General features: G+C 43.8%; 1 protein-coding gene across 1 annotated transcript in view; it reads right to left on the reverse strand.

Moving 5' to 3' along the window:
* sntb2 (syntrophin, beta 2) overlaps positions 1-24,497 on the reverse strand; it is a 31,275-nt gene extending 6,778 nt beyond the window's left edge. The window contains exons 1-5 of the mRNA XM_079501356.1: positions 23,484-24,497; positions 6,260-6,479; positions 5,591-5,801; positions 1,560-1,702; positions 775-971 (exon numbers count right to left, since the gene is read on the reverse strand). Of these exons, the coding sequence (XP_079357482.1) occupies positions 775-971; positions 1,560-1,702; positions 5,591-5,801; positions 6,260-6,479; positions 23,484-24,435 (1,723 nt within the window). The 5' untranslated portion in view covers positions 24,436-24,497. The remainder of the gene's footprint in view (positions 1-774; positions 972-1,559; positions 1,703-5,590; positions 5,802-6,259; positions 6,480-23,483) is intronic.
* Positions 24,498-25,828: the final 1,331 nt, after the last annotated feature.

The raw sequence follows: 25,828 nt of genomic DNA on the forward strand, positions 1-25,828 counted from the left end.
GGTTTTGTATCATTTCATCTGTACAGAGCATAGGGAAACTATATTATTGGGTTTTGTATCATTTCATCTGTACGCAAATTCCATTTCTTATTTTCTCCAACCATCCCCCTTTACTTCGAAAGGACCCCAATGGAAATAAATACGCTATCATTTTGACCATTGTATCACCACCGTATTCACTTGTACAGTGATTTTGTCACTAAATAATTCAACCATTCAATCAAAAAATAGCACACACACACACACACACACACACACACACACACACACACACACACACACACACACACACACACACACACACACACACACACACACACACACACACACACACACACACACACACACACACACACACACACACACACACACACACACACACACACACACACACACACACACACACACACAGTTCTGTCAGCAGAGAGACAAACCAGGCCTGCCTCATGAACACATAGGATGTTACTGTAAGCCCAGTTATTCACCTCAGAATACTTTTCTGTGACATTCCCAAACTATGCATTACATCAGTATATTCATCAGGTATACTAGGATATGGTAATGTCCTAGGCTATGCTGATGACTGTGACAAAGCTTGGCCTACAGTAGACATAGAAATCTGGCGATGCATGTGTGTAAATACAGTAATATAGTAACACATACCCCCACTGTAAACACTTCTACAAACACATAATGAACTGTGCATTGAGCATAGTATGGGGACTAAATGGGCACACACATGCACACAAACACAATATGCACCCATCATCTCACCGATGGAGACTTCTTTGATGAGCTCGGCGGCAGCATGTCCCCCCTGTACCAGGGCCCGCGTCCATGAAGACAGATCCCAGTGGGTCTCCACCCGGAACACATGGGACTCGATGCCCCGTCCCGTGCCCGTCCGCGTGGCAAACACCAGGTCTGCACCCTGGGCTGGGGAACTCCGGGCACTGCCAGAATGGACCAGTCTGAACACAGCGAGAACCGTGATTAATACATGGTTGTACTTTGGTAGTGCTGCTGGGTGATCTGACTTTTTTTCTAACTTTTGCATTGAAGATTAAAAAAGGACGATTCTACAAATGTCTTCTAAATCCTGACTGTTTTCTGAAAAACCTATGTTTCTATAGCAGTGGTTCTCAAACAATTTCATGTCAACGACCCCAAAAATGATATGTAATTGGCTGCTGAAAATACAGTATGTTGTTCCAGGGACGGGTTTTAAGCATTAAGTATAACATAATGCTTAAAACACCAAAAAAGGTTCCCATCCAGAATGGGTTAATAGCAATTATTTGTGTGACAACTAATTGACAAGTAAACTTTCATGATCGTGAAAGGCCTCATAATTTTTTTTCTTTTTTTTTTCTGTTTATTGGTAAGCACACTCATTCATACAATTTGTACAGAACTGGGAGGAGAGTGAACATAAACATTTACAGCATTAATTAACTTTTGTTTTTCTTACTCCATACATTGACTCTCCCCATTCAGTGTTCCATTTCAGTCTCATAATTTCTACCTCTGCAAAACATCTGTAGTAATAGTGTGATTACCTTGTGGCTAGTAATGGATGAGTGAGCAGAGGCATGGACCACGCCTCTCTGCTCCACGGCACAGATTCAAAGAGCAGGATGTCTTTTTCTGTCAGAGCCATGACAATGGGCCTGAACTGGTGCCGTCCTCCATCCAGCTGGACCTAGAGAAGACATGAACACTGACGCATCAATTCTCATCTTGTGTGTGTGTGTGTGTGTGTGTGTGTGTGTGTGTGTGTGTGTGTGTGTTCCCGCCATAGTTTGGGGTCAAATGCTGGAAATGAGTCGATTTGGATCGGCAAGTTGATTGGGATCGGCATATCAAATTGGGGACAAAATAGGTTTCACCATTTAAATATTACATTTTTAAGGTTAATGAGGTCCGGGAGGGTGCTATATGGGATGATTGTAAGTCAATAATGTGTGTGTGTGTGTGTGTGTGTGTGCACGCGCATGTGGGTGTGTTTATGTCTGCCATGCCAGAATGTGTGTCATGCCTGAGTGATTAGGTTTTTGATAGTTTTGTAACTTGGTGACATTAATTAGTGACAGTCCGTTAGTGAGTGAGTGAGTGATTGGAGTACGTAGGGCGCCAGACAGGAAGTGGCTAATGTGGTGGAAACGCTTATTGACTTTGTGCCTGAGTATTTCCTGTCAACCCAGGCTACGTCTCCAAGAAAAAACAACCACACACACACATAGATGTATTGACTCATACAAGGCCTTGAATGAAAACTCCAGCATGGCTAGGCCCTTAACCACTTAAACCCTTAGTCGACCGGAGTCCCTCAGGGCTCCATACTAGGCCCCCCTCCTGGCTTTGCTTTACACCAAATATCTAAAAAAATATAGCCGACCTGCAAGGTCACAACGTGTTGCCATGCAACGTGTTGTGAGCTTGTATTTCGGCTATATTCACTGAATGTTTGCCCCCAAAATGGAAATGCATGCATTTACCTTTTTTATTGTTCCATAAAAACATGCCTTTCCTGTTTATATTGCAGTTACTGCATTACATGTCAGTCACGTCTCACCGTCATCATGCTTCCTTTTAACATGCTGGGCAATTTATTTTCCTTCACATAATCCTGTATTGGCATAATACACTGTCTACAGTATATATGGGGACAAAATGTGTAAGGGCCCGTTCAGCCAGTGTCAGCAAATGTATCTGAGGTGAGCCTGTACACAATGGATGTAGCAGTAATTAAACATTTGGATGATTAACTACAGTTCGTGATAACCAAAAACAATTATAATTTCTAGGGAATTTAATTTATGCCATTCTTTTAAATCAAACCCATTTCCAATGGAATTTACTGCTAATGAGAGAGATTTAAGCACACTTGGAGCAATGCAATGTTTATTGGGGCGCATACGTTGGTTAGACATACCAAAAGTCCTACAGTCATTAGTCCGACAACACCCATGCGGCGGGTTAAAAGTCACCTGTGCTGCAGGTTAAAAATTACCCGTGGCTCCCGACATACATGACGGGTTAAAACTAACCCGTGGCGGGTTAAAAATCGAGCGATTAGGTTAGGGTTTTGGGTAGGGTGTCGGACTCATGACTTTAGGACTGTACGTCTTACCAGACACATGGTCTATCAGACCTTAAAGGTGGTGTAAGTTACATCTTTATTAAAATAACTGTAAGGGGCGCCCGCTGGCCAAGTGGTCCAGGCGCATGCCACATATAGGCTTTGGCCCGACAGCGCGTCAAGTGTTCGAGTCCCGTTCATGACGACCTTTGCTGCGTGTCTCTCCTCTTCTCTCTCTCTCTCCCGCTTTCCTGTCAGTCTTCACTTGATACTATCAATGATACTATCAATATCGTCAGTAAAGGGGTCTCCCGGTCTCTAGCTCTTTTATAAACAAACACACAATGGAATACACCGACACCGACTTTGTCATCAGGGGCGTCAATATAGCTGGGGGGTGGAGCCGGAGTTCTCCCAACCGGAATAAACAGTAGAGTGTTGGGTTTTCAAACGCAGATGCTTAAATACTACTAATTTAAAAGTAGGCGTCATGGCTTGCCAGATCACAGGCACAGATCCTTGTTGCCACTCGACAAGGAACGCTACTTTAGAAAATGAAACAAGCTAGAGGCCGATTGGAATGTTTTCCTTGACTGCATGGACATGATCCAGCACAACACACAATGGACTGATATATTCGCATGGTACGAGACACCTTTCTATAGATATGATCACTGAAACTTATCATAATATATACATTTTAAAAAGCCATTAATTCATCTGATGTTTATAGAACATGTTTCAGTGAATTTCAAGTAGGCTACCGACACCATTCGTTTCGACCGCACAACGATGGCTCCGTGCCAAGTTCCAACTGTCTCTAAACTACTTAGAATTCACTACAATGTGTTCTATAAACATTATTGATGACTTAATGGCTGTTGGTTTTTGATATTACGTTAAGTTTAATTGATCATATCTACAGTATAGAGTGTCTCTGCCAGGCGAGTAAACACTGCGCCACGGTAACACAATGTTTTGTAACATGGCGGGAGAGGGAGATTGATGTCCGATTTCAGTGGTGGTTATGCTTGTGCAACTTGACGCTGCAATAAAGTATAAAGAGATAAGGATACTCTGACTATAAACCACTTGAACCCCAGCTCCCCAGCATAAACAAAAAATCGACAAACTCGCAACGCGCTGTGAGCTCATGGTAGCCCTGGCCTGGACTGTTTTACGCACAGTCTCCATTTACAGTCCTTACGGCGGCTTACGCCTACACAAATGTTCCGATTACAAATATAAAGTGTTCACCCCAGGGCCATGGATGTTACAATTCCGCTAGGGTGGGAATAAGTACCGGTATCTTCCGTATTGTTCAATAAAAATCACACCCGTGTGAACCGAGTGGTGCAACTCCCCCCCTTACAGATTAAAACGCTTTTCGGATTAAAACGCTTTTTATTGAACAATGCGGAAGACACGGGTACTTTTACCCACCCGAGGAGGATTGTAACATCCGTGGCTCTGGGGCGAGCACTTTATATTTGAAATCTGAACATGTATGTAGACGTTAACGTTCTAAATGGGAAAAGTGCATAAAACAGGTTGAAGTTCTGCCATGACAGACTAGCGCCATGTGAACCATGGCTAAATCGTCTCGTATACGTAATAATAAGTCAACTTTCCGAGGGCGAGTGTTCCAGATGTCCTTCTGATGGATTTTTCTCAATATTTCTATCATCCAACAAATCGCTCTGAAAGTGATCCAAAGGATCGTACGCTATTATAACTCTATGGGGAAGACCATTTTGTTTACCCCTGGCTAAAACCGGATGTGACGTTTGTGGGTGTTCCTGTCTACGATCGTGTCAATGTATCTTTTGTTTCCAAAAAATATATATACCATTCACAGATGTACCTAGACCTGAAGTACAACCTTTACTTACTTTTCCTGCTAGGCGGTTCTTGGGCCCCTCTTTTACCTTTGCCACACGAAAACTGCAAAAAACTATAAATTCAGGACCCTAACGTGGCTGTTAAACCGGAAGTATTAGCCGATGCCGTTTCAGCGGGTCGATCTAGCATGGAGGATGCTAATCTGCTAAGCGGAGCATCGCGCTAATTTGTTACTAATATAGTACTTCGCCTCATATCACCTCATCTGCGCCTCAATTCGGAGATAAAAGATCGCGGCCATTACGGGACTTTATGGAGCTTGCCTCGTGGGTTTGGAGCATTTCGGCGTTTGTTATTGTCTGTACCAAGATGGCGGCGTCCAGTCCTGCAAATATTAGCATGATCAGTTTTCTGTGCTTATAACACCCTAAAACGTAAATATACGACGGTGGCATTAAATTAAAGGTGGCATTAAAGGGGTTTATCAAACGTAAATATACGATTATGGCGCCAAATGTCTTAAATATATATCACAGCCCATACTGTGGGGTACTGTGCATGTATAATTTAGCTGGGGACCCCCTGGAGCTCCCTCAAGGACCCCTGGGGGTCCCGGGACCACTGGTCTAAGGGCTCACAACAAAAACAAAAACAAACTAAAAATACCTGTTCGGCCATCCAGCCGATGTGTTTGAGGTGGGGGTGTGAGGAGGTGGAGGTCGGGGAACCCAGGTAAGCGTTGACCTGAGCCAACGTCTGTGGCAGCAGGGCGGCGATGTTGGTGTGGACGGCAGTGAACCAGGAGCTGGCGGACGGGCCGTCCTTGCAGCGCAGCACCACCGTGTGCTGTCCGTCAGGGGAGTGGAGCTCCAGCAGCCTAGATGGGAAGAGAGTGTCATGATCGAGGAGCTAAGCTTTACACATCTACACTATTCTTCCATTTATTTATGTATTTATTTATCTAATTAATTCTCTCTCACATGCCAAGCATTCCAAACGAATGAATCTAAGTTCTGTAGGGGAAGAAAAAAAAAACTCACCCACACCCACTTGCAAAACACATAATCCAACCACACCTAAACTCCCACGTAATCAGGTATTTCGACACACACACACACACACACACACACACACACACACACACACACACACACACACACACACACACACACACACACACACACACACACACACACACACACACACACACACACACACACACACACACACACACACACACACACACACACACACACACACACACACACACACACACACACACACACACACACACACACACACACACACACACACACACAAGAATACATCTCAGACCTGTTCTCCAGGTCCGGCATGGTTAGGTTTCTGCTGATGAAGCACATCTTCAGACTGATGACCTTCCTGTCCTTGGAGCCAGAGGAGCTGGTGTGTTTGGGGGAGCCGGAGTCCTCGCTGCCGCTGTAGCTCGGGGACTGGGGACGCATGCCGTCCCACGGCAGGTCGGCTACCAGAGACGGCTTCTTGAAGAGTGGAGACACCTCACGGATGTACTTCACTGTGGAGGAAACACAGAGGGAGGGGACATGAAGAATGGCAATGACAGGGCTGTCACGATTACAAAACGAAGAGGACGATTAATTGTCGCACAAATAATTACGATTAACGATGTAGTTGTGTTTTTAGCTTTGAACATTGGAACATGATATTTAGGCTTCGTTACCAGAAATTGCAAGGGGAAGATATGACAAATAGCTTAAATATACAAAGAAATTAATGACACATTTAATAATTTTATACTTAAAAAAAAAAGTACAATTTGCTGAAATAGTTGCTGAAATAGTTGCACTATACAAAGCGTCACTTCGTGACGCATTGTGAGCTTGTAGATCAGCTATTTTTGGATGGGTTGAAGATAGCATTACAAATAATGCATGTGCATATCTCCAAGAAGACTTCATAAAAACAAAAGGTTAATTAATGGTCCAGCTCCAAGTATCCCAATGACGCAAAATGACATAAAATTATCAAAAGAAACACAACATTTTCTTTTTGACAATTTCAACCCTGCAATGCAGGGTGAGATGGAAGGACATTATAACCAACATTATAACCAACATTATAACCGAAATAAACCAATGAATTGGTTTTTAATTCATGGAAAATGTTGCCTTTTTTGGGGAATGTTTCATGAAAGTTTTTTTTAAAAGGGTATCTTTGAAAAACAAAGAAGGGTCCCGCACACTGTCAGAAAACTTGCCAGAAATGTTGCTCTTTATTCAACTTTTCGGTCTATTCGACCTTCATCAGGACAGAAAAATGAAAATGTTTTGAAATAATATTTAAAACAAAATCTTGGAAACAAAAAAATTATAAAAAAGGACCCATTAAAAATGTGTCCACGACCCACAAATGGGTCCCGAAGATCCAGTGTTTGGGAACCAGTGGTCTAGATAGACGAATCCACGGAGAGGTGCCCTGGGCACAATCATAGCTGCGCTGTCACATTAAGAGCAGCTCGACACCGCAGCATTGATTGCCTACAGCTGGCCTACAGGGCACCACTCTGCGGATTTGTCTATAAACATGCTGCTTTTAAGTTGTCAAAGTGATGAGCCAAGCCAATTAAAAGGGACTTTTGAATAATGTTTCAGTGACCTTGGATACACCTCCAGCCCCCCCCCCCCACCCCTACATGGACATTTGCTGTTTGTTTGAGTAAGGCAGAAACGTATCTTTAGTTGCGTGACAGTTGGACGGTTTAATAGCAAGAGATTTGCAACAGGAAGTGTTGAATCAACACCGTTGATAGCTGGACCATGAGACTGTATACACAATAATACACATATCGCTGTCTTATCTCCATATTTCAATTAGTTATGTTTTTGAATGCCCTATTTGATCATATTACAGTGTCAGACAATCAAAAATAGCAGATGAAGTTCAAAACATGTCGCATCATGATGCGTTTTGAGCTCGTAGATCTATTTTTTGAGGGGCAAACTTTGTCCTACAAACATGAACAGTGAAACACAAACATTGCGCAACACAAACATTGAAGACGACGGTGAGGACGCAAATTCTGATTGGCCGGAATGAGATGATGTATGATGATGTATGATGGTAATAGAGCCCCTCACTTCACACAGGTGTGATCTTTTCCATTTTAATCCTGAAAAGTAACGGTTTTGGACAGCCACGACATTCATCAGTCATTTAATATACCAGAGCTGTGCCTGTTGGGCACCGGCCTACTTGGAACGATGCAAGTTGGAAATGCATGCCCCACCCAGTTATTACTTGCGCGAGCAGAGCGCAAGTACTGTTTTCGACTGCGTATGTCGGTTTCCCTCTGCCAATCAGGAATCACGTTTTTACATAAAACATACATAGTTACGTCATTAGCCAATCCCCGATTGGCCCGAGCGACGGCACCAACATACGGAGCCAATCCAATTGGCCGAGGGGGCCACAGACATAAGCAGCGCTCTGATTGGCCGAGCGACGCCACCAAAAATACACAATCCCTGATTGGCCTAACAACGGCACCAAAAAAAACACAATTTGGGCCCTGTCCAAAGCCCGGGCACTGGGGCAGAGGCTTTTATGCTGGTTCTCGACAACGTTGTAGTAGTAGTTGCTGTGAGAGTGAGGAGTAGCCAACACCAACTCGGGATTCCTGGATCGCTGCCCTCCACAAATTCCTATCCAACATCAGGTTCTTGAGCTCTTCAGTGTTGTCAGCCAAGCTGTCGCACCGCAGCACGTCTACATAGGTGGTACACTTCTTTCCCCCCCTGGCTTTGCCCTGGGTTGGCAGTGGCTCCCATAGGGTCAATTTACTTGCCTCAAGTTCTGGGTGCCTGACACAGTGCCCTGCCAGCCTCATCCTTCTCTCTCTGACTTTGTCCGTGACCCGCGGTAGGTCACCATAGAGGTCCACATTTCTGATGTGGTCCGTCCATGTGACACCTAGTGCCATTCGTAGCATTCCTGACTTTGTGTAGAATGGCACTGCACTCCCTGTGGGGGTGTGGAACCTGTGTGCTAAATTTGAAGTCGGTGGGGCAAACGGTTCGAGTTATGTGGATTACAGACGTGCGTACACACGTACGCACAGAGGCGTGGTGCATTTATATTAGGATAAATAAGATAGATAGATACGGTATGGTCTGGCCAACCATAAACGTACTGTAGCCTTAAGTGAACTGTGAAATAAAACGTTTTTGAACAATCTGGAAGAGGAGATAAAACTGTTCTTGTCCAACTTGGGGTGGAAATGTGTCTTTGGTCCACTCAGTCTCTCAACACAGTACTATTACAGTAATAAATACATGCTATAACACTACAGTACATCATACTGTATGTGTATGCTCAGTGGATTATATTTTCCTGACAGTAAAATTCAAAGTCTTGGGTGTAAATGTATCACCATGAACGGTCCATTTGTACATTCTCAGAATCAAAACACTGATGATTCCACAGCGTGATGATATATTTACGTGTTTATCTTATCAGTGTTTATGCTATGATGCTGGGACCACTGACTTACTCAAAAAAATAACTATGAACACATTTGGTGTTCATCCAAATGTAATTCTAGAGATATGTGTTAGTATTTTGTCCAAATGAAAAGAACGATATTAATCATAATCAGGACATGCATTTTTTTTTAAATAAACAGTTCCTGTACCTCTACTTCAATGTCTAATAAGGATGTATTGCACTTCAGAGAGGGGAATTAGGTTTGGAGAACAGAGTTAACTTGGCGGTACAGCTGTGAGTTTGGCAGGTCTGCTGTTTGTAGAAGAAGGGCTCTGACTCCAATCTAATGGATTTGGTTTCCAAATTTGGTCCCATGGACCGTTCCACCTCTTGCTCCCAACGAAACCACTCTACAAAAAACTCTACAACGCTTATAGCTTTCCTTTCAATCCCCCTCACATCAATCGTTTCTCTTCCACTTTTGACTTTACTCATGCTGTGTGTGTGTGTGTGTGTGTGTGTGTGTGTGTGTGTGTGTGTGTGTGCGCATGTTGTTCTACTCCGTCTGAAACCTGAGATGAGGCTCCAAAGAGGTGAGGTCATTCTTGAATGTCTGGGATATTAGGTTTGAAAGCATAACTGGTCTGCACGTGCGTGCGTGCGTGCGTGCGTGCGTGCGTGCGTGCGTGCGTGCGTGCGTGCGTGCGTGCGTGCGTGCGTGCGTGCGTGCGTGCGTGCGTGCGTGCGAGTGAGAGACCGAATGGGAATGTGAGCGCTGTGATCTATATTTGAATAGATGGAGAACCAAAGTTTCAAAATCTGTCTAGCACGGTGGCACAGTCGGTAGTGCCGTTGCCTCACAGCTAGAAGGTCCTGGGTTCGATTCCCGCTGGGGACGCTGGGGGCGTGTTCCCTCCTCCGCGCCATCAGTGCCCATACCCGAGGCGGGATTGGCGAAAGGGCCTTTCTGTGGGGAGTTTGCATGTACTCTCCGTGTCCCCTAGGGTAGGTACCCTCACAAAAAACATGCAGTAATCCTGGTCTCTAAACTACCTCCCCTGGCCAAGGAAAGGAACTGGTCAGAATAACGTGTTCCTTCCACTCGCTACGTCCGGCCGGGGAAACTCCCCCCTGTCAGGTGAAAAGAAGCAGCTTGGACTCCTCATGCATAGAAGGAATCATAAGGAATCATCACTGCCCCCCCCCCCCCCCAGGTTGGCAGAGAAAGTGTAGCGCCCAGGATTACATTAGACAATTGACACTGGGTAAAAAAAAAACTTAGAAGAAAAAAAAATCTGTGTGGCCTATGACTGCATTTACAGAGTAGACCTTACATGGTGCATTTATATAGTGCTTATGTCCAAAGCACTTTAAAGATGGAGTGCCGTGATTTTTGTACTCGGTTCTATTTTGCATGTGTCTGGAGTTAACATTACTCTAATAATAGATCCCCGGGTGTGGTTATAATATTAAAAGATGTAACATTCAGCCATTGACACACCAATGACGGCGGACACCATGCAAGGCACCAACCTGCACAGGGTTCTAAGGACATATTGTCTACACCGACTCTGGGTATGACTTTGATCCCGGTATCGAACTGGGGAACCTTGCTGGTCCCATCCGGTCGTTCTACCGGCCACTCTACCCCTGAGCCACTGCCGCCCCATGTAAGAGAAAGGTTGTGTAGGTTGTGTGTGTATGTAATGAGGAGCAAAATGAGAGAACCAAAGACACAAAAAAAAATCAGAAAATGTGTGTGCACTTTAAAGTCTATCTTCTTCTTAAGAGGTGGCTAAAAACCCATTTCTATGACCTTGCTTTTAACTGATTTTAACTGATTCTCTTGTAACCTTATCTTAAATTTACTTTTAATGTCAACGAATTCTACTGACCAGATTTGAAGCTATTACTTTAGTTTTTTACCCTTCAATTTTTTTGCATTTATGTGAATTCCTTTTTACTTGTATGTAAACTAAAGCACTTTGAACTACACTTGTGTCTGAAAGGTGCTCTATAAATAAAGATTATTATTATTTATTATTATTCGCACAATGGTGTCACCTCTCACCACCATAAATAACAGATTTTCAATAGAAAAATCATTCTTTGTACAAGGATGGATGAATTAGGTTTACTGTAAGTCATATATGACTCAGAAGAACCTCATTGACTCACCCTCATAACAACATGACCCACCAGTGTTTGGGAGACATATTTCTGCATACACAAGTGCGTGCTTTGGAGCAAGTAAATTACGTCGCCCCCACACTCACTTTGAAGAGTGCATGTGCTGCGTTTATGGTTTGTTTACGGTACAGAAGAGAGTACGACCGATGCCAAGTCCGAGGCTGATCCGAGACCACAAATTACTGGTGTTTTGTCCAATAGTTTGTCAATGAGTGCAACAGTCTAGACAATTTGAAAAACAGACTTCAAATCAAATCAATCAACGACCAAGGTCGAACCAAAGTGCTGAGCAAGAACAAAACAAAAAAGAAAAGAAGAAAACATAAGAAAATAATTGAAAGGAAGGCAAACAAGTTTAAACAGATTACAACAAGAATGAAACAAAACAACAAATAACACACAAAGCCAGGCATTTGATTTGAGTGCCCCTAAAAAATCGACTGCCTAATCTGCGACATACCGATGTTGTCCTATCAGCCAGACTCAATGTTCTCTTGTAGAGACAGCATTGAGTTAGAGGAGCGGTGGGGGGTGCCCAGCCCGTCTGTAAGACAAGAAAGAAGGAAGCCAGCCGTGGTTTCAGACTAATAATCAGATTTGCAGTGAAGATGTTAGGCGAAGATATTTTCCAGCCACAGTTTCCAGAGCTCTAGCTGTGCTGCTACTACGGCCTTTAGAGTGTGTCTATCTCTGCTATATATACACACAGGGTTTCCATTGTTTACATCCCCAACAACCATGTATCTTTCCCTTATCTACAACTACGACAAAATGTGCTCCTCGGACCTTTGAAATATGAAAAATATGGTCCGTCTTGATGACATGACTATAGAGATAATGTGTGTGCCGGTTTGCGTGACAAAATCTGCAGGAGTAATAGCAAAAAATGTGTTTTGCAAAATCTGGCATCCCGGTGGTGCTATAAACAACCCTTAGAAATGTTCTACTCTGGCCTCCAGGGAGAGTGCAGTTTCGCAACAGTTTTACAATGGTGCCGGAGATTAGCTGTACAGACAGCTAATCGTGCGCACGGAGAGGGGGCAAAACGGGCAGTAAAACAAGAAAAGATCCACAGCCAGAACTACATTTGGATGAGTGTGAACTGTGAACTGAGCAAACACAACCCCAACCACCCCCGGCCTTTCTTGACTGCTGCTGACATGAATGGGAGCAAAATGCAATAAGTAGCTAAGAAATACGTTCTAAATAGTAAATAACATGCTATATTATCAACTGTAAAGTACAAGGATTACAAACTGAAAGCTTAATTGTATATCACATGAGTCAGAACGTTCAGACTAGCATGCTCTGTTGTCCTTTAATGTTTATGTTGGGCTGACAACATCCCGACACTAAACCTTCCATTATTACAGTGGTTCTCCAAATGGAGTCTGGGTACGCCCAGGGATCCTTGGGGGTGTTCCAGGAGGTCCCCATGCAGCAAAATGATTCATAATATACCATCAGAATATATGTTTTAACCGTATTTTTCTTCAGCTATTCAAATAGCCAATATCTGCTTTTTTTTAACATTTGGAAGAAGATCGTGACAAATTGTGAACATTTTGGAATAATCTTAAAAGTATTTGACAACACAAATCTTATCTTATGGGGTCCCTTGGCTGGCACAATGCATTTTAAAATGGGGGTCAATGGCTAATAGTAAATACATAATGAACCGACTTGAGAACTACTGCATCGTTGCACTTTCAGAGTGAAATGTAGGACTCAGGATGTTACTCACTACACCTGAATCTGTCTGAGGCTTTCAACTACTGTAGTCACAGACAGGCTGGGGAAGATTAAGCAAGCGTTAGAAGTAACAGTTCTTGTACTAAAAAGGTCAAATACAGCAGGTTTATAGCTATTAGAAATGCTCCGATCAGGTTTTTTGGTAGGCCTGGCCGATCCTGATCACCGATTGTTTTTCTCACAATCGGCTGATACCGATACCAATCATGTGCATAAGGGGGAAATTTTAATATTTCCAAAATTATTTAAAAAAAATCACCCCCGTGTGAACTGAGTGGTGTAAGGTCTTATATAGACTGATCAGCTGTGGTCTGACGTAATGTCTGACGTAATGAAATCACACCCGTGTGAACTGGGTGACCATAGCAACCGTGCTCATTTTTTGAGCACAGACAGACAGACAGACTAACAAAGCCAGTTGTAGGAGTGGTTTACACCACTCAAAAACCCACATCAAAACTGTTCCTGTGTGGGGAGGAGGGGGAGAATGTCCTGTCAAAACTATATTATCTTTTATACCCCTAAAATAATATAAAATATCGGTTTCTCCAGATCAGGTAAATTGCCGATCGAGTCATTTGGAGTGAAAATCGGCCGATCACCGATCGATCGGAGCACCTCTAATGGTCTCTCTTACCAGCGCAGTGTTATCATAAACAGGTAGAAGCGTCTAGTCTGACTCTTAAACACGTGTCCATGCATTCATCTCCAACGGATTAGATTACTGTAATGGCAAATCACTTTGCTTGACTTCCTAAAATGACTGGATGCTGCTCCTCCAGCTCATTGCAACTGATGCAGCCAGAGTGTTCACTGGGAGGAAAAGGAAAGGCTGCACACATTACTCCTATACAAAGATCACTTCAATGGCTCCCAATAAGTCCACATTGTTTACAAGGCAAGGAACAGTATCACCCATTTTCTTTTTTGAATGGTGCAGCCACTTCAATGCCCAGCAATGTCTGTACTGTATGTATGTATGTATGTATGTATTTGGTTAAAATGGGTAAGGTTTAAAAAAAGGCAAAAGCATGCTCTGTTGCACTGGCCTAAAAGTGGGTCCTTTAATGTATGTATGTATGTATGTATGTATGTATGTATGTATGTATGCATGAATGAATGAATGAATGTCCCTATGTACGTCCTTATGTATGTCCGTTTAGAGTACCAACAGGTTACAAAGTGGCGCTGTTGAGCTTCACACTGTGCACAGGTGCATGATGGGAAGCTGGGTTTTAGTGTAACAGTGCATAGACGTCCTAGAGAGACTACCAGACGCAATAGCATTTGTTGACCACCAAGTCTATAAGGTAGTAGCTCGCACAACTCAAACTATCTTAAAGTCTCTAAGCATTTACTGGGTGCTCGGTCGGGGAGGTAACTTTGCAAAAGGTAATCTCTAAAAGAGAAAACACCAGCACTCACAGAACTTTTGTCTTAAAGGCACTTTTTTATTCTTATAAGAGTTGGCATGGTAGCTGCAGAGCAGCAACAACGAACGCGTTTCGACCCTCAAGTCTTCATCAGCGTTGAATGCTACCAACACAGGAAGTGTCACCTTTGATGAGGTCATCAAGATGTACTTCACAATGTTAATGATTTTTTCAGACCATATCAACTCGGGAGGTGCGTCGCTCAGTCAGGAACATCTTGGCTATCAGGTAGTAGCTCGCACAACTCTCTTAAAGTCTCTAAGCATTTACCGGGTGCGCGGTCGGGTAAGTAACTTTGCAAAAGGTAATCTCTAAAAGAGAAAACACCAGCACTCACTGAACTTGTGTCTTAACGAAGAACAGTACAGTACTACGAAGAACAGTACAGTACTACGAAGAACAGTACAGTACTACGAAGAACAGTACAGTATCAACAGCACCACTCACTTCAGACGGATCTGATTATTATTTTTTAAATGAATTTTGTAACCCATTTTTCACCCTGTGCCAAATGCCTAGGCTGTAATCCTGGGCGTTACTCTCCCTCTGCCAACCTGGGTAGAGCCCCGAACTGAGCTCATGCTTCCTTCAATGCATGAGGAGTGAGCAGGCTGCTTCTCATCACCTGACATGGGGCAGTTTTCCTGGTCGGACGTAGCGCATGGAAGGAACACGTTATTCCAACCATTTCCTTCCCCCTCCATCGGGTGTCCCGGCTGACCAGGGGGAGGCAGTATAGAGGCCAGCATTACTGCATGTTTTTTGTGAGGGTACCTACCTAGGGGACATGGGGAGAACATGCAAACTCCGCACAGAAAGGCCCTTTCGCCAACCCCACGTAGGGTATGATGGCACGGAGGAGAGAACACGCCCTCATCGCCCACAACATCCTCGGAGGGAATCAAACCATCAGTAGTCAGGTCTGGTTATTTCAAGCAAAATGTCAAACTTCATGTTATTTATTTTGCTATTTTTGTAAATGAATAACTTTCCTGGAAAAGAGTTGGACATGAAATCCCCATTGATGATGTCATTGTAGGCAGGTTTCTGAACTGTCCACTTATAGCCCACCTCTGAGACATGCTCACTGTCAGCCTAGTTTTTGCATGTAATCGCATGTCTGCTCGTCTCTCTACCTGCTTGGCTCTCTCTCTCTCTCTCTGCCTCCGTCAGTGCACCAGTGCTGTTTAAAGAACTCATTACATCTATCAGGGCTGTCACTCAGCTCCCCTTCTGCTTCTAATTAGACCCGCACTCAGAGGACCATCAGCCGTGTGCGTGCGTGTGTTACTGCGCTTGTGTTACTGCGCTTGTGTGTGTGTGTGTGTGTGTTCTTCATATGAAGGAGTGACTGTGCGTTCATTCATTCATGCAGACCGGTCCACAATGATGCATGCGTTTGAAGCACCGGACACAGTAAGCAACAAAGAGAGAGAGAGAGACGCACACACACACACACACACACACACACACACACACACACAAACACACACACACACACAGAAAAGCCATGCACCAACGTCCCACATGGCCAACTCGTCCCACCTCTCCCTTCATACCTCACTGCCCACAGCCATAGAGAATGAGAGAGGAGAGGAGGGAAGAGGAATGCAAAAAGCAGAACACTCTGACTCGACACATATTTGGCTGTGGCATTAGCTGTGGTGTGTGATCCTATGTTCAGTCTGTGGCCATTATGTCCATCCGCCAGCTAACACACACACACTCACAGTCGCACACACACACACACACACACACACACACACAGTAATCATGGTATATGGCTTTGAATAATAGCTTACAAAGCAGTAAGTCAGTGAGTCAGACCCTATGCTCATTTTTTTTTTCAACTGACCAAAAAAAATCCCCATGCAGCCGGGCCAATCCCACTCTCCCCTCTTCCTCCATCTAATACTGTGTCTTATGTTCCACTCTTCCATTTAGTTTTTCGCTCAGTGTTGCCAGATTGTGTGGAAGAAATAAGCAGCCAAGTCTATGAATACAAGCCCAAAACAAGCGACCAGGCTATTTTCTTTTATTATAACGTGCCGTGCCAGCTTGTAGATCTGCTAGTTTCAACGACAAAACAATCTTGGAAAAAAAGTGACAAATGTAGTATATTTTTGAAACATTTTACCAATACAAATCTGGTATGGGGGTCACTGGCACACAATATTTTTTGAGGGGCGCTAGCCCCTCCTATACACAGGTTTAATGTTTGTCTTTAGTTCAATGTTTGTTTTGTAAACACATTGACAATGAATCATATATCATATGAATCATTTACATCATATTGTCTCTTTATTGTTAATGGCGTTTAATGTTTGTACCGTTTGTTTTACATCACCTAATCAACATGAGTTAGACTTTAATATATTAGCGCCCCTCACTTCACACATGTGTGATTTTTTAGATGTACAGTCCTTGGACAATGTGGGGGTCCTTGACATGGAAATGTGTGAGAATCACTGGTTTGTTTTGCAACATGCAACTACACTTTAGAAACAAGCCCAAAAAAACACAACCACCAATATCTACAAGCAACTTTAAAGAAAAAGAAGCCCAAAGTCGGCAGACATGGCAACACTGTTTTCGCCCCAATCGTCTATTCCCCTTTCAATACCCCCCAAAATTCTCCCTCTCTGTCACCCATTTCCCATCTCCCTTTCTTTCCCCTTCCCCCCGTCTGTTTCTGCCAGACCCCTAATGAGAACAATGTGTGAGAATGCTCCAATGGAGGGAGCAACGTGTGTGTGTGTGTGTGTGTGTGTGTGTGTGTGTGTGTGTGTGTGTGTGTGTGTGTATATACAGTTATACACCAGTATATAATGTGTTTGCAGGAGTACTTTGCTCTACGTCTCTCGGGGTTTTCCTTGAAATACACACACATGTGAGCACATGTATGCATACACAGCTGCACAATGAAAATATATTATGCACCCTGCCACCCTCTCACAAACACGTACACAATTTCACACATAAACTGCAGATCAACACATGATTGATTGCACACATGATTGATTGCACAGTCAAACATCACACACGCACGCACACACGCATGCATGCACACACCTCATGTAGAGCAGAGGTTCTCAAACACACAAATTCCCTTGCCACCTTATACACACAAAGTTACACCTGCCCCCTACTCACTTCCATCCTCTGTGACCTGATTCGGAAGGAAAGATGAAAGACATGGTGAAATACTAAATGTTCCAGTGTTGGCACATGAAACCAGGTTTTGCCATCAGTAGTACGTCGTTTAAATAAAAAGCAGATCTACAAGCTCACAACGAATTGTAAATGGAACTTGACATAGGGTTTATACTGGTTTTAATGTTTGTTTTTAGTTCAATGTTTGTTTTAAAACGCCATTGACAATGAAGGGAAAATGTATGTAATTTGTCCCTAACGCAAACATTAAATGCCATTAACAATAAAGATAATTTAATGTTTGTGTTGGCAACGTTTGTTTTACATCACCATTACATCATCCAATCAACATGAGTTAGACTTATATAATATATTAGCGCCCCTCACTTCACACGGGTGTGATTTTTTTTTTTTTGTGATTTCAGGCAGTAGAATTTATTGTGCTTACAGCTTCTAAAATATAGTACAGAACTTTCAAAAACAAGCAGACTCTGCATTAAGTAAAAATAGCCCGCCATTTTGAAGAATAAAATGGCAACACACTGTAGATAGATGTGGTGGTACAAGCATGCGACTTGGATCCAGAGACTATAACTGACATTTGGACTAAACCAGTGGTTTTCAACCAGTGGTCCTTGAAAAGGTTCCAGGTGGTCCCGCAGAGAAATGATGGTTGGTAACCAAATGGATTCTTCTAGTGTAAAAATGAAACCATTTGGTTTCATGTTACGCTCTCAAGAGTTAAATTGTTGTTAAATATCTGCATTACTTAATTTACAAGACTTACAAGTCTACACAATTAGAGAATGTAAAGTAATTGTTATTTTGATCAACGTTTTCCTGTTATCTCTCCTAATGGTACCAACATCAATACAGCATGGAATTGTGGACAAAATCTTATCCAACGACAACAAAATATTCTTTAGTTTTGGATCCGAGAGGCTAAATGTCATCATATGGTGGTCCGTGGCTCAAATGCTGAATAAATAATGGGCCTTGATATGAAAAACATTGAAAACCACTGGACTAAACAAAGGCCCACTGACTTTGCCGTAAAATCGCAAAAGACCGCACTGAAAAAATCTTGCCTGGCCTATTTCAGGGTTTGCAGACTCATACAACATGGCGTATCACCCAGTGAGGACAGCGACCGAATTAACGGGTGGTCGGTTAGTTTTGGCCTTTGAACAAAGGAAAATAGCTCTGTTCCTCATCAGGGCTGTCCCCATTTCTTCAATGGCGTCTTTGTCTGCATGTGCTGTTTTTATTCCTCCAATTACGCACACAATGGGCCCATCTTGTGTCTCCTGCCACTGACCGGCAGGCTGTCCTAATAAGATGTCAGCAGTATGAGAGACGACCAGCCTCTTTCAATGGTTATAGCCATATGGGACTGTTATGTCTGTGACAGTCTGTCAGTCAGCTGGTCACTCATACAGGGGTGGAAGCTAGCCTGGCAGCATCAAGTCCTGTTCTAGAATAGGGGTTCTCAACCTGTGGGTCGGTCCCCAGAACATGATATTATTTTCTTTGGTCTGTCAGATGACAGTGAAGTGACCATTTATTGAGGGGTAACTTTTTTACTGTTTGTTTAGAGTACTAAACGTGACGTCATGTGGCAGCCAAGTTTGTTTAAAGGAGTGACATCACACTAGTGTGATTTCTATTTTTTCTCTCTTTTTTAAGATTTGTTTTTGTCTTTTGTGTCTTTTTATTGATAATATCAAGTGAAGATGGACAGGAAAGAGGGATAGAGAGAAGGGGAGAGACACGCAGCATAGGTCGTCATGAACGGGACCCGAGCACGTGATGCGCTGTCAGGCCAGAGCCTATATGTGGCATGCGCCTGGACCACTTGGCCAGCGGGCGTCAAGTTTGATTTATTTATATTTAACATATAAATGAAAATGCCTCAACTGAGTCAACTATTTGGGGGGGGGGGGGGGGTCACAGCCTGAAAACGTTGAGATCCACTGTTCTAGAATAGTATGCATGTCAAATGCAAAAAAAAAGGGTTTCAGCATTATGCACCTAAAGACTATTTATGCAATATTATGTCATACACTACGGGAGCATTGTTAGCTCATGCATGCAGTACCCTCCTAAGTTCCTACCTTGTTTAAAATATAGGATTGCCCATGATAATATTATGACTTCACCCTCACGTCGCAACTGACAATGTCATACATACTTCCTCAATACCAAGGTGAGCACTGAGCACTGCATAACAACTCAACTATGCATGTTCTGCAGCGTCCTGTTGAATGAGAGCCCCGTGTCGTGTACATTCACGTCTTGTATCACATTTCAAAGCCATTTCCTTTGTACTCATTCCAAACATGCCGATACAATGTTTCAGTTTCATATAATTAGATTAGGATGAAGTCAAATGTGACACACGAATGGGATTATTTTGAATCATGTCACATGTGACAATAGGAGTTCATAATCAGAATATGAAATGCACCCTGCTGCTTGGTTTTTTGACATTAACTCACTTCTCACATTCACTAAGCTTTCTACTTGATTACATCACTGGAGATGTTTCACACATCTCTCCCATAATGGTGGTAACAATATAGTCATATGTGACATAGGAACAGGTATTGGAGCAGAGGCCATATTTTCTTGTCTTAAGACTCTGGCACCAGTACTACTACTACCCCGGGATACTGTAGATTTACCTCTAGGAGCTCAATACCCTTCTTCTCCCCCTCCAGCACTGCCATCCTTCTATCACTTTCTTCCATATTATGACCTATTCCTTCTTTCTGTTCCTTTGCATTTATGATTTTGCGGTCACCCATTATTGACAAACAATGCAGCACAAATGTTATGCGAAGCTCTGCAAATCAGTCAAGCTGACGGCCAATCAGGGAAGCCAATGCATACAATGTCCGGAAGAGAACAGTATGTCTTCATCAGACCCGAATTCAGACAGATATTCTCGATTTTTGAGGGGCACTAGGCCCTCCTATATCCAGCTTTTAGTGTTGTTCATTGGTCACAACTTTGTCCTACACAAACATTAAATTCCCATTGACAATGAAATGAATTGGAGAATTTTACATCAGTGTCTGAGCAAATGGGCAGTGTTTATTTTTGTTCTACTCAAACAAACAGGAAGGTAGGAGCGCACACCAGTAGTGGGGAGGTGCTGACCGCGGGAGATAAAACTGACTGAGAAAGGAGAGGCCGCACAGCTCGTAGTCACGATGCCAAAACATTTTTGTTCTACTAACATTAAACTCCCATTGAGCAAATAGGCATAGTGTCTATTTTTGTCCTACACAAACATTGCATTCCCATTGACAATGAATGGAGAATTATATAGTGTCTGAGCAAAGAGGCATAGTGACTATTTTACGTCATGATGATGTACGATGATAAGAGCGACACTCACTTCACACGGGTACGATTTTTTCAATTCTCGGAAAACGTTGGTCACCCCCAATTGCCATTTAGCGCTGCACAAAAAATAATTCAATTGCCACTGACAAGATGCCTTCCGTCTACCCTCCATCACTACCATTATTCTGTCACATCCTTTCATATTGTGGCCTTCTCCCTCTTTCTGTTCAATTGCAATTGTGGCACAAACGTCACACTAAGCTCAGCACAAATGTCACGTGAAGCTCGGCCAATCAGTCAAGCTGACATGTTGGATTGGCCTATCAGGGATGCTGATACGTACAACCTCCTGGAAACACACACATAGGGCGTATGCACATATACGCGTCAAGAGGCGGAAATAAAGCGCCTACAGCAGGCATCTCTTCCTGGTTTTTAAACAGCTGGTGGACGGATATTAAATGACGCTTGTGCGCGGCTTCAACTTGTAGCATCGGCAAAGCGTTTCAGATTTTTTGCGTCATTTCTATCCACCACTCAAAAACCAGGAAGGTGTTTTTTTTTACACACACACACACACACACACACACACACACACACACACACACACACACACACACACACACACACACACACACACACACAGTGTAGTAAAATCCAGGTTGTAACCATCGGTGTTGACCTTTGCCCTATAAGTCTGGATACAACCAGAGGTCAGGAATGTGGGGTGCCCCAGCTAATTGTCAAAATATCTGGAGGTTTATGTATTGTGTACACGGCAACTCAAACCCCATTCCAACCATCCTCAGGCCTGGGAGCCTGACGGACATTCAGAGAAGGGACCGTGGAGAGTGACAGAGGCAGTCGAGTCAATCCACAAACAACACAACTATGCATCTGACAAATGGGCAAACAATGACAGGCAGCTGACACATTCCTTCATACAGACAGAGAGACCCAGGATTGGACTTTGTGGAACAGGAAACGTGCATCTCGTGTAATGTTTCCCCATTTACCGCTTGGACATTTTTCATTGTTAAAAGAAATCAATGTGTACTTAGTTTTGAAGGACCTTTGTCCTTGACTGGAAACATTATGTGGCAATGGGAAAATATTGTCTCTGCGACTTTTGCACACTACCACTTTCTTTAAAATGTAGCACAAGCAGCACAAAACCTAAGATCCCAAGAATCAAACATTATGTCTTTAGTTTTGAAATAATATTTAATGCTTTGCGAAACTATCAACAGAGAGTGCAGTGGCCGGCTGGACAGCTTGACAGACCAAAAGATTTCCAAGGGGATTTAACAAGCAAAACAGAGGCCTTATTTAACTTTGAGCGGAAATGTGCTACACATTGATTAGTTCCTAAAACTAGCTGTTCAGTATTCATCCAGTGTTCATTCCAAACCATTAGGCACTGCATAGCCATTCCTGGAGTTGAAGTTTCCAAACCCCAAGGGCTCTAGCTGTGCTGTGGTCTCTCCTTTTCTCTCTCTCCCTCCCCCTTCATTCCCTCCCTTGAGTGACAACATCAGTGGAGTCAGAGAAAGAAATTTGATTTACTCACGTCATGTATACAATGAGCGCTTATCTGAAAACGCTACAGTCATTCATACACGGTGTAACTAACTTTAACTGTGACCACAATTGTGCTTACTTTCCTGTTTACACTAATCAAAGGCCATCTTCTGTTGATACAGCCCATGAGCCTGGCCCCGCCCCCCTTCAGACAGAAACAACAGTTGTAGGCTGCAGTTTGTTTATGTGGATATGACTGCGTGGTCACTGGTCAGCCTACGTTGTGTGTGTCACGGGCACGGCCCGGGAATTGCACTCGTGTCAGTGAAATGAATATATACGAATGAATGGCCACAACGGACCGGCCATCAATAAACTTGGGCAGTAGTGCAATCCATAACAAGTGAATGAAATAGTATGCCCCTGGGGCACAGGACGTCTAGAAAGTTCACCACGCTTTGACGAAACTGTGCTTCTGTTGACTCTGAGTGAGCCCAATGGATCACTCACATCTGTCCCATTGCCTTCTCATGTCTTGAATTGATGGACACGTAGCGCACTTTATTAATTCATATATCCGATCGCCTTGTTGTCAATCTATCTAGAAGCAGACGAGTAGAAGCGCGAGTATAATCTCGGCCTTAAATAAATCCCCGCTCTTGCGTTGCACAACTTACCCTCAAGCGTCACCTCCTTCCCTGCCTTTTTGAGCGCCTGTACCGCCAGGTCGTGCGTCGCCTCTCGCAGGTCGTTCCCGTTCACCGAGAGGATGGCGTCTCCCACCCGCAGAGCCCGACTCTGATCGGCCGCCAGCCCGGGAAAGATCTTGGAAATGAGTATGGGCATTCGGTTCTCCCGGCCGCCCTTGATGCTGATCCCCAGCCCGCCGGACTCCTGTTTGACAACTCGAACTTTACGCACCGCTTCCGACGACCCGTCCAAACTGATGGGAGTTTCGCCCTGCCTGGAACTAAAACTTGACCCGGGACTGCCGTAGCTGGACCCCGGGCTTCCAAATTCGGAGTTCGTGCCGTTATTGGGATACTTGCCGGGGCTGTTTACAGCGTAGTTGCCGTCGTGCTGGCCCCGGGTGATCCCCCCGCGCCCCGGCGGGCTGCCGCTGCGCCCTCGCCCGCCGTGGTTCTGGCTGGGATGCTGATCTTGACTCTGGGTCGGACCTCGGGTCGGATTCCCCGAAGCCGCCAGGCCCGGGTCGTTTCCGTTAGACACTCCATTTCGCAGGCCCGCCGAAGAGTTGATGTAATCCATGTTATTGGCCCCATGTCCGGTCGCCTCCGCTTCGGCTGTTAAAGTCAGTGTTTCTCGAGTTAGTTCGGCGGCCACTCGGATCCAACGGTCCCGGAGCAGAAGGTCCAGTTGACCGTTTTTGTCTGCTCTCGTCCAAACAGCCATCGTGGACGGGTAGCCTGCTCCGAGGCGGGCGGGTTTCAGACTAAACTCATGATGAACTTTTTCCTCTTTTTCAGAGTGCGCACAAGCACCAACTCGGCTCCACTCCACTGGCCTACATTGACACACCCACTTACGCACTGATTGCAGGAAACGGAGGGGAGAAAAAAAGAGCCTAAAACTAGAGCTAGAATTGGGAAACTGTCTGCCTGTACTCATCCAGGCGGGATAGGATAGGAGGTTTTGTTGTTGAGGAGATGGTGATTGCTTTGAGCTGTCTGTCAGCCTGTGGAAACTCGGAGCCGGATGACAGAGACAGGCAGCCAATCGACATTTAGACAGTCGATTACATATTCATGACGGTAGAGGCGGGGTTTGGGTTTTATGCAGTTATTATAATAGATCCGCTGTGGACAAAATATGTATTTCTACATTGACGTGTCCATCAATGGACAGCTTGATTGTTTTTTTTCTTCTTTTTTCCGTATTGCATATTCTGGAGGCACTGTTAACATCAATCACCAACAGTAAAGCATTCATTCTGGGCTCATTTACTGACTTGAGACCCACTGCCTTTAGTCCAATAATAGCCACTGCCATAATCTTCAATTATGCATTTGCCCTGCTTTTATTGCAGGCCTAGTTTAAAGTAACCTATATGATGCAATTATCATTCTATCTGCTGTATCAGCATTGACCTGGACCAACAGCAGTGAGTGAGGCAGCTCACACATCCATTTCCAATATGGACAGATGCATCGACCAAGGCAAGAGGAAGGGTGTCATGTTGCATGTATTAAAAAAAAAAAAAAGAATAAAATAAACAACTCACAGGAATAGGACTGGCTCGGTTTATCGTTTATACTTTATTGCAGTAGAGGTTTACTTTGTGTTACAAAACCAGAGCAGATTGTGAATGTCCTTGGGGAGTGAGAGAGAGAGGAGAGAGGGGGGGGGGTGTCTGCTCAACTCACTTCATCACTCTGGAAACAGTAAAAAGTGCTGTCAGCTCAGTTACATCCATTACATTCACAGTGTCACTTCTATACTCCCTCATCGAGGTGCACTATTAATGACTTATCAAGCGCTTCGGAAATTATCGATATAATAGATCGACCTTGATATGCAGCAGCCACTCAACATTTCTCAGAACAATTAAAAGAAAAGAAAAACCAACCCATTTAGACGTGGATTGTTGTTATACCTTTAAAGTTTCAAGCCAGGAACGCCTGTGTGTAGTTCCACAAAACCTAGGTCAGGCTTTAGATGGCATTTTTGAGTGGTGTAAACCACTCCTACAACTGGCTTTTTGAGTGGTGTAAACCACTCCTACAACTGGCTTTGTTAGTCTGTGCGCAAAAAATGAGCATGGTTGCTACGGTCACCCAGTTCACCCGGGTGTGATTTCATTACGTCAGAGCTGATTTCATTACGTCAGAGCTGATCAGGCTATATAATACCTTACACCACTCAGTTCACACGGGTGTGATTTTGTAGTATGGGCCTCGGGTCTAAATGGGTTAAAGTGGTGTTTTCAATAAGCATACACTTTGTTCTTTTGGTGTCCTCAAGATTGAATGGAATACATTCATAAAAAAAACAAGGCAACAAC

This window comes from Electrona antarctica (assembly GCF_951216825.1).
Source record: "Electrona antarctica genome assembly, chromosome: 5".
Lineage (NCBI taxonomy): Eukaryota > Metazoa > Chordata > Actinopteri > Myctophiformes > Myctophidae > Electrona > Electrona antarctica.